The 10,862-nt window shown below is 37.9% G+C and overlaps 1 protein-coding gene across 1 annotated transcript in view; it reads left to right on the forward strand.

Moving 5' to 3' along the window:
* The window catches only part of LOC138149889 (zinc finger and SCAN domain-containing protein 12-like), a 12,262-nt gene extending 2,388 nt beyond the window's left edge, over positions 1-9,874 (forward strand). The window contains exons 3-4 of the mRNA XM_069073081.1: positions 3,901-4,048; positions 5,750-9,874. Of these exons, the coding sequence (XP_068929182.1) occupies positions 3,901-4,048; positions 5,750-7,047 (1,446 nt within the window). The 3' untranslated portion in view covers positions 7,048-9,874. The remainder of the gene's footprint in view (positions 1-3,900; positions 4,049-5,749) is intronic.
* Positions 9,875-10,862: the final 988 nt, after the last annotated feature.

A 10,862-nucleotide genomic window follows, 5' to 3' on the forward strand; every position in this document is an offset into this window, starting at 1 on the left:
ACAACCTTATTGACCCACTGGCCAATCAAAAAGTATCTACTGAAAAACAAGCCTCCCACCCCAGGCTCCAGGTGCACGTTAGCCTAGGGGCAGGGAAGATCTTTAAATTTGCATTTCCATTACAGTTGTGCTGCATAGTATCTAGAGATAGGTGATGAGAAGGGGTAGAGAGTGTTGACTGGTCTCCAGAATTCTATTTCCAATTTATATATGGCCCAGAAAAGTCTGTGAACATAATCCCAGCTCTTTCCTGAGCTTGCCCAGAGGTTGCTTCAATTCTTCATGACCTTTAATACATCTTCAATGACCCTAATTTGGGTTGTAATCTAAGGTTGGGAGCCAAAGCTATATGCAGTGGGGAGCCACTGATTTGGTTTTCTAGCAACGGAATGACATTTTTAAAATTTAGAAAATTAATTTGGTGGTATGTTACAAAATTAATTGTAGAGACTGTTGATAGGAACACCAAGTTTAAGGTTATTGAAGAAATCCATTTATAAACTGATGAACACCTAAAATGGGCTAGTGGCAATAGGAGAAGAGAAGAGAGACAGGGGACTCATTCAAGGGACATTCTGAGTGAAGAACAACACACCAATAAATTATCGTTTGTATGGATGACTTCAAATGGTTTTTTTGTTTGTTAGTCAGAGTCACACAGCTACTAATGTCTGAGGCCAGATTTGAACTCAGGGTTTCCTGACTCCAGGGCCAGTGCTCTATCTGCTGTGCCAACCTAACTGCCCCAATGACTTCAAATCTTAATGAGCCCTTAACAAAAATGGAGAAGTCATTAAGGAAAGATGATGGTTTAGGCATATTGGTAATACCAATAAAATAGCCAGAGTGTACCCAGTGGAAATCACCCCAAACAATTTTCATGCTGTTAGTTAGTATGCCTCACTTCTCCAATAATTAGAAGCATCCCAGGTGGTACATTAAATAGAATGCTGAACTTGGAGTCAGGAAGACTTGAGTTCAGTCCTACTTCAGACACTTAACTAGTTGTAGGCTTATTGTCTGGGAAAATCACTTAACTTCTTATCCTCAGTTTATTCATCCATAAAATGGAGGCAATAATAGCACCTATTTTATAGGTTTGTTTTAAGGATTACATGAGATACTATTTGTAAAATGCTTGGCAAACCTTAAAACACCATATAAGAGTTAGAAGTTATTGTAATAATACATGTCTGGGATGAAATTCTGCTCCAGAAGTGAATGGATGATGAAATCAGTCAGCAAAAGTTGAATAATGAAAGAAGGGAAAAATATGAGGAAGTAGCAGGTTCAAATCTTACTATTTTTCTCTAAGATAAGATACATATTTAAAGTCATGAAATAGAGAGGGAAAGAGAGAATATATAATTAAGAGGTCAAGGTCCCAAAAAAGCCAAAAGAGAATGAAATTGAGAGCACTAAAATAAAGACTATGTTTTCCTCAGAGCTAAAGGGAAGAAAGTTGGGCTATAGAAAGAAAAAAATACTTTTGAAATAGAGAAAAGGTGTGTGGGATACGGAGACCCTAACCCAAACTGACTACTTGGAGCCCTCTCAAAGTGAAGGTAGAAAGTTTTATTAGAATCTCGAGAAAAGCGGGCGGTCCAGTCTCTGGGACAACACTGAGAGAGGAGGCTGTCGTACAGAAGCTAAAGCTGGGTTAAATAAGCAAGGGTTACATGCCCTTCCCAAACATTAACCTAATTATTACTAATGAGGCTCTAATTTTGTTAGATAATATACATAATACATGAGGTCCACTACGCAAGCTCAGTAACAGCCTCAGAATACTGAACTCCCTTCAGTCTAACCTAGATACATCCTTATCTGGGCCTGGGTGTCCCAAGGCCACTGTCTGTTTCCTGATTGGTCAAATCCACCTGCTGCTGCCAGCTCCTTCCATTCTACATTATTTCATTTTAGTATTATCTAGGAGTTCTCTGGGAACTGGGGACTTAACTTCTTCCCAAAGCTACTGCCTCAACTCTTCCCAAGGTTACTGTCTGGTACTTTTTATCAGTAGTCTTGTTCAGCAATTCTTGCAGTTCTATGGAAACTTAACCCTTTGTTACCTCTCACACTACCATTCCTTTCCCCAAACTAAAAACACTTCTAATTTGGTGTCAATAGTTAATCCAATCAATTGTATTAATACTCAATAGCTCTTACATTACCTTGAAATACACAATGACTTACATATATATGGGGAAACAATACTGAACTTAGTTACAAAATACAAGGAAGTAATAAGAATGTATATATGATATTCAGAATGGGGAAACTTCACTGAAAGTCATTCCACACAAAAGGAAGATGTAAGACCTTTATGCCCTTAATCTCAGTTTGATCTTAAATTGGATCATAGATCCATAGTTGGAAGGGATCTCAGGAATCATTTAATCCTACTCCCCTCGTTTTTATGGATGTGGAAACTGAGGGCCCAGGTTAAATGACTTGACCAAGGTCACATAGTGGTGGTATTTGAACCTAGATCATCTGATTCCAGAATCAGTGATATCTTCAAGATAAGAGGCACAGTCATCTACTAGGAATGACAAGGGTAGATGTGGATTTGGGAATTTAAGTTAAGTAGAGAAAGTTTGGAACAACTCTTATGTGGAGTATTCTAGAGAAAATCTCTTATTTAATTCTCTTCCTTCTTTCCCCATATTTTTTCCTCATTTCTCTACATTTCCCTTTCCTTTTTTCTCTTTCCTCTTCTCATCTTCTTCCTATACTTTCATTCTTCTTTCCTCTTTCCCTTTTCTGTTACATTTTCCTCCTCCATATTTTCTCTGTTGCTCCATCCCTCTTTATTTCTTTTCTCCTCTCTGTTGTTAAGTCCTTTTTTCCCTCTTCTGTTTCTGTTTGAAATGTATGCGAACACATATTTTTCAAAGGATTGTTATTTCCTCCTCTCTGTCCTCAACATGCTCCTACCAAATTTGTTGAAGGAGGAATAGAACTTCACGGAGGTGCCTTAAAATGAAACATTTTGAAAAGCACTAAGATCGTTAAGGAGAATTCAGTTTCGAGCTGCATTTGACCTGGATGAGACTATAAGTTCCTGAATCTTTTACTCTTTGACTTTTGGGATTGAAAGAGACATTTAATATTCAGAACTACAGTATTTCAGATTTGAAAGGGCAAACAGGTTCAACCTGTTCCTGAATAAGACACTGATTCAACATACCCAGAAGATCATCAAGCTTTTGCTTGAAGACCTTAAATGAGGAGAAACCCACCATGTCCTAAAGCTTTTTATTCCACTCAAGGTTGGTGCTCATTGCTCTCAATTTTACCCTCTGGGGTTAAGCAGAACAAGTCCAATCCCTTTCCCAACTGCTAATGCCTCAATTACTTGAAGTCAATAATCCGTCCTAAGTCCTAAGTCTTCTGGTCTAAAACCTCAGTTCTTTCAGTTGAAGCACATATTCCATGAATTGAGGCCTTTGGACATCTTGATTTTCTTCTTCCAAATCTTTAAGGGCCAATTCCAGTCACTGTAGGGACTACGAAGATTATTAAAGCATAATCTCTGATATTATAATCTAATCTAGTAGGGGAAATAAGATGTGTATGCACGTTGTAATACAACTCAGAATATGATGAGTGATGTATTACAAATAAGATGCTATAAAAACACAGAAGAGAGGGAAATAGCCATTGTCAGAGAAAATTTTGTGGAGGAGGTGACATTTGAACTTGGCCTTGAAGATGAGTAGGATTTTGATAGAGGTGACAGGGAGGAGATATTCCAGGTTGAAGGAAATGGTATGAAAAAAAGATGAAAAAGGATAAAGCATTGTTGCTTCTCCCCGTTTTGAATAATGTGAAATTGTTACTTCCTGTTCCCAGTATGATTGTCTCACAAACCCAACTAAACCTAATTGTCCCTAGGACTCAGCACGTACTCAAGGACAGAAAATGTCTTTGAGGGAGGTGGCATCTGTAGAAAAAACACAACAACCTTTGAGTGTCTCTCTCTGGCCTGTGACAACCCAGTTCAAGTGTGAATCACCAGAACCCCAGTCCCTACTCAAGAAAGGTGAGAAGATTTGTAATTATTTACTTTGTATTTATTTACCTGTATACTTTCTCTCTCCCCTTTGCCAAAGTAGAACATAACCTCTTTTTTTTTTTTTAAGCAATCGGGGTTAAGTAACTTGCTCAGTTATTTTTTTGTGTGGGTGCTGAGTATCTGAGGCTGGAAACGATCCCAGGTTTCCCGACTCTGGGGCCGATGCTCTTACTCACTGTGCCACCTGCCCGCCCCTGAACATAACCTCTTAAAGAGGAATTGTCTTTGAATCCTCAATGTCTGTCACAGTGGACATAACACATGGTGGGCACTTAATAAATGCTTGTTGAGTGGAGGAAAAATTTATCTGTAGAGAACAGTGAATAGAGTTACCCAGAAGTGCTTTAGTGTTCTAAATAGATAGTGTTCCCTTTATTATTACTCTAAAAGAGTATTTTCCACTTTACTGTTTCCACAGGTCTCAGCCTTGCTGTGTATTCTTCATTTCCTTCATCCATTGCAGCCTGTTTAGTACATAAGACTTGGAGGAGACTTTAGGCACCATCTAATCCACCTTGCTCATTTTAAAGATAAGGAAACAAGCCTAAGGAAATCAAGTGACTTTCCTAAGGTCACAAGTAGCAGAGCTCTGATTTTGAATCCAGATTCTCTGGCTCCAAATCTAGTGTTCTTTCATACTTCCTCCTTCACATTCAAAATGTCCCCAGGTTCTGCTACATTTTGTCACATAGTTAAGCCCTTCTCTAGCCTTCTTCTCATTAAGATCAGTGTTCCTACTTTCTATCCAAACAAGTCATCATTCCCAGATCATGACAGCGTCATGACATCTCTTTGACTTTGTCAGACCTTCAAAGGCTTTTCTTACCACATTTAACTGCTTGTTGTTATTATGGGTTGTAGAATGGAAAGAACACTAGATGTGGAGCTCAAATCATAGTGCTGCTATTTAATACCTTTGTGAACTTGGGCAAATCACGGAGACCTGAGCCTCAGTTTCTTCATCTGTAAAACAAATAGGAGCAGGCTTGATCTCAGTCCTTCCAACCCTAAGTATATGATCCTATTGCCCATATGTTTCCTCTGTATTATTTTGTTTCCTCCCTTATTTCATGTATGACTGGTAATTGTTTACTATTACCAGCCACAACATTTTCCTTATTCACAGTCTTCACAGCTACCTCTAAAGAGCTAATACTAGGTAAGAAAGATGGGAGAATATAAAAGGCTCCCTTTGTATATGTGTGTTTTATATGCAGAAAATGTAAATGGAATGAGTTTTATTGCCATGTCTCCTTAGATTGTAGGGTGAGGCTCACACAATAAATCATCTCAGTTGAACCTCCTTCTTCCCCTCCACTTCACTTCTCACCTTCCTGCCTAGATAGTTTCCATGTTATAGTATGGAAAGACTCACTTGCTATTCCTTGGTTTTAAATCAGCTTCAACCCTATTGAATAAGTTCCCTTTCTGGTACCTTCTGATTGACCTTTCTGTCTCATATTTTGAAGTGATTATTGCAGACAAGGCATAGTTTTTGGTTCATGTTTGTTTCTTTAAAACCTGCATTGGCAGAAGTTCCCTTATTCAGTATTTCAGTGAAATCATAAGTCTACTTCCTATCCTTATCCTATCCTATATTATTCCTCCCTTGCAGTTCATTGCATCCCAGTACAGGGGAAAAGTGTTATTAACCACTTCATTTTATAGTTTCAGATGATGAGACCAGAAGTGAGCATGGAAAGTTGACTTCGAAGCTGGAAAACCTTGAAGAAATGGAAACAACCCAGGAAGTAACTGGCAAAGTTACTAAAGGAATTCCCACAGGTCCTGAGTGTGAAGAAACCTATGAACAGCGGGAGGGAAAAGTAGAAGATTCCTGTGGATATCCTCCAGGGGATAAACAGTCTAAATGCAATAAAAATGGAATAAACTTCACTGAGGACACACATCTTATTGACAATAAGAGAATGTATTCTGGGGAGAAACCTTATGAGTGTGATGAGTGTGGGAAAACCTTTAGTCAGAACTCCCGGCTTATTGAACATCAAAGAATCCATACTGGAGACAGACCCTACAAATGTGAAGAATGTGGAAAAGCTTTTCGTGGGAGAACTGTACTTATTCGACATAAAATAATCCATACTGGGGAGAAACCATATAAATGTAATGAATGTGGGAAAGCTTTTGGTCGCTGGTCAGCCCTTAATCAACATCAGAGACTTCATACTGGAGAGAAACATTATCATTGTAATGAATGTGGGAAAGCCTTCAGTCAGAAAGCAGGTCTTTTTCATCACCTCAAAATCCACACTAGAGACAAACCCCATCAGTGTAGTCAGTGTAATAAAAGTTTTAGTCGCCGCTCAATCCTTGTTCAACATCAGGGAGTTCATACAGGGGAGAAACCATATGAGTGCAGTGAGTGTGGAAAAGCCTTTGTTTACAATTCATCCCTTGTTTCACATCAAGAAATCCACCACAAAGAAAAATGCTATCAATGTAATGAATGCGGGAAAGCCTTCAGTCAAAGTGGCCTTATTCAGCATCAGAGAACCCACACTGGGGAGAAGGCCTATAAATGTGATGTGTGTGGGAAAGCATTCATTCAAAGGACAAGTCTTATAGAGCATCAGCGAATTCACACTGGAGAGAGACCCTATAAATGTGATCAGTGTGGGAAAGCTTTCACTCAGAGATCAGTGCTTACTGAACATCAAAGAATCCACACTGGAGAAAGACCTTACAAATGTGATGAGTGTGGGAATGCTTTCCGTGGGATCACTAGTCTTATTCAACACCAGAGAATACATACTGGGGAGAAGCCCTATCAATGTGATGAGTGTGGGAAAGCCTTCCGACAGAGGTCAGACCTTAGTAAACATCAGAGAATCCACATTAGAAGTGGCTCATATAAATGCAATGAATGTGGGAAGACGTTCAGTCATAACTCAACTCTTACTCAGCATCAGTCTGTCCACAATGTAGAAAAATCTATCTCTTTGTAATGACTGTAGGAAAATTTCGTCAAAGTTTAGCATTAGGGCAGCCTACATTAGAGTGGTTCCCAAAACATATTGGGATAAAGTTTCAGTCACCATTCCTACAAACAATAAATATGTAGTAATAAGTGCTGTGGGGTCAAGATGTATGGGCGGCTAGGTGGCACAGTGAATAGAACACCGGCCCTGGAGTCAGGAGGACCTAAGTTCAAATCTAGCCTCAGACACTTAACACACACACAAAAAAACTAGCTGTGTGACCTTGCGCAAGTCACTTGACCCCAATTGCCCTAAAAAAAAAAAAGTATGAGACATGGTCCCTTGTCCTTGAGGATCTTACAGTCTCTTTGAAGAGATAAAACACATACCTAAAACAATATAAGAGTTTCAAAGTTGTTTTAATTGTGTGAGTAGGAAAAATAAGTGTAGTTGGAATTCAAAAGATAGAAAGAACATTGTGATTGGAAATGTCAGGAGTGGCTTCATAGGGGAGGTGGGGCTTGAGCTAGATTTTAAAAGATGAAAAAAGTTTTAGATAGAACTGAAGGGAGAACTGCTATGCACAGGAGAAATTAGATGAGATAAAGTGAAGAAACAGGATGGTGACAGCAAGTATGCCAGCCTAATAAGCAGAAGCAGAGATTTGCCTTGGGTTGCCACTTCCCTTAGATTAGATTTAATTGTACTGGGATGGAATAGGCCATTTTGAAATAATGTCTCTCCACATAATTGGTATGTAGTTTGATATTTTCCCATATAGTCCTAAGGACTAGACTAATATGGTCACCAGGTTAGATTCTCTGATGCTACTATTTTTGATGGTACCCTACTGAATACAGAATAACATCCAGATTCCTTTGTCTGATATTCAAGGCTCTCCACAACTTTACTCTAACATTACAGTTAATTCTAATCTGGGGGAAGTTGCAGCCCAAGGCATATCTCCTGAATAAAAGACCTATGGAGGTGGGGAGGGGAAGACATTATAGTTAGTTATCCCTTCCACATATTGACTTTCGAATATATGGCAGGTTAGCATAAGAAATTAAATGGGAATTTTTTGGTGGAAGTCATAGATGGCATGTGAAGACTAGAAGATGACACAGAAAAAGTTTAGAAACTTTGTATAGTATTATCTTATATCAACATATTTTGTCTTTTAATACCACAAATACACCCAAACTTTACAATAAGGTACTGTAAATAGCCCATAAAAGAAAAAAGAACAATTCAGACTTCCCTGGTGGGGAGGGCCACAAAGTTTTATATGGATTTTCCAGATCACAGGGGCACCATCCCCCTAACCCCAGCAATGTGGAATGGATAACTCTTACTTCTCTCTTGCTTTTTCCTATTTAAAGTGCTTTTCAAATTTAAAGCACTACACAAATGCCATTTATTTCCTCTTGAAGTCATTCTCCTATTCCCTAATAATCTAAATACTACTACTTTGCAAACTTAAAAAAAATTCCACATTTTATTATATCTAATTACATGTAAAAACAATTTTTAACATTCTTTTAAAAAAAATTTGAGTTCTAAATTTTTCTCTCCCCCTTAAGAAGGCAAGCAATTTTATATGGATTATAAATATTCAGTCATACAAAACATTTCTAGATTAACCACGTTGCAAAAGAAAACAGACCAAAAAAAAAAACCAAACAACTCAAGAAAAATAAAGTTAAAAAAAAGTACACAAGAATCTTTTTGTGAGCTTTTCCAGTACTAGGGCTGCTTCAAAATGCAAGAATCTGGTGATTTTTGCCATTTGATCCTGCATAATACTGGACCAAAATTTAAAATTATGCCAAAATAGAATAAAAGGGTAGACTATTAATATTGCTTTTGGTGAAACACTGGTGAGAAATATCAATAAGTAATTATTCATGCCACAAACATACAGGAGTTCATGACAAACATATTTCTTACATACAAGTGAATTTTTAAAAAGCCCATTCCATTGCTGCCCCTGGGGAAATTTGCCTCCCTTCTGTCACTCTCATACTACATACGATATTGCTGCCTCCATCTTCCCTAACTATAATCCCATTCTCCCTTGCTCAGCCTTCTTTGCCTTTATTCTCCCACTCACACTTCACTCCCTTGATGAAGTCTTCATCTTCCATTCTAACCAACATAAAACTGCCATGTGAGCATAATAAGCCTAACCCTGCCACCATCCCCTTCCTTCCTTTAGAAATTTCAAGTCATGGCATTATGTCAGAGTCCTAGTCTGGGCTACTTTTTGTTCTGGAAGAAATTCTTATTTCCCTGCAGATGAGGGTGGTGACTGGGCAAGGGTAGGGAGCCTTTTAGATTAATCCAATTACAAGCAGTACCTCTTTTTCTCCCCTTTTGACTAGATTGAACATGTTTAGGGAGGTGGATTCTTTAGGTTGTGCTGAAGTTGTTGCTTTTATACTATTTGGGGAATCAAAAACACTTAACCTAAATTTCATACTCTTGTATAATCTTCACTGTGGAATTTTGCCTCCTGTTCTTGAATCCTTTAAGTTATAAGTATGACATAGCTTGGGTCAGAAAGATTTTCAAAAGAAGGCTAGATCTGTGTCTTTTTTATCTCTATAAGCAAAGATGCTTCGGTTTAGAGGATTAATAAATTTGGTTTTGACAAACTTTTGCCAAATAAGCAGAGTACTGAGATTTTCTTCTACAGTTAAATAGTTTTTGTACTCAGATTTAAGCATCTGCTAAGAGCTAGCCTGCCTTGACAGCCCTGTTTTGAAAGACTTTCTCTGTCAACTAAATAAAGGTGAAGGACATTTTGTAATTGTATGATTATTTTTCAGGCTAGAGCCACCCCATCTTGCTTACTCCTCATGTAGGCTCCTAGAGTCTGTGACTGTTTTAAAGAAATGCCTATTAGATGTACTAAGAGGTATTTGTGAGTGTTTCTGTCTTTGTTGATGTTGGTAACTATCTTATAGTAAACTTGGGCCATTCCAGGTTTTTTTTAGTATATGTAGACTTGTTTTATATTTAGCTAGAATAGACAAGTTGTGGGTTTAAGATTAACTAGACAAATTGCTGAAAAAGTCTGAAAAAATACAAAATGGGAGCAAAAAGACCTGCAGGAATAAGACCAAACACCCTGTCATTTGGGTGAAGCTTAGATCAGTTTCCTGCCAGATAGTAAAATCTAGAATCAGATTCCTTCAGCCAATGAGTTCTAAGGCCAGATTCCTTGGATGAATGAGGCTGGAAGCAGGCCATAGTAGGTTATTGGGCTTTGAGGACAATTTTACAATAACTCAGGTGAGGTCAGAAGAGTGTCTAATGAGGAGAAAAAAAAAGTTGGTGAAACTTTCAGAATGGGGTATAGAATGAATCTGTTCTGGGAAAATGAAACATTTTACATTTCACACAATCTAGGCATGAAAAATTACAAATTCTTAGGTAATTGGATTGGCAAAAGATATGTTTAAATATGAAAAAGTTACTAGCTCAATGCAGAGAAAATTGTACTAATTTGCTAAGAGGCAGATTCAGTGGAGAAAAAGAAGCTTAGTTTAACAAAACTACTAGAACACTTGAAGTGTGATTTGTAAGCAGAAAATAAAATTAAAAGAGTGAAATATGGAATCTACAAACACACATGCAATTTTGTGATATGTACCAGTCAGTCTGTGTTAATCAGAAGCAGGAACCGGACAAAAGGAGTTTGAAGAAATTAAAGTTAAAATATCACAGTAGTCTGAGGCTCAATTAAGAAATAATAGAGATGCTCTTGATGTTAAAAATTTAAAAGCGCACCTCTGAATACAGTATTAACTGATTTGGAGTCCCCTGCCACAACATCA

The sequence above is a fragment of the Petaurus breviceps genome, unplaced genomic scaffold (genome assembly GCF_028583685.1).
Source record: "Petaurus breviceps papuanus isolate PSGF00001 unplaced genomic scaffold, PetGlider_PUasm1.0 90865, whole genome shotgun sequence".
NCBI lineage: Eukaryota > Metazoa > Chordata > Mammalia > Diprotodontia > Petauridae > Petaurus > Petaurus breviceps.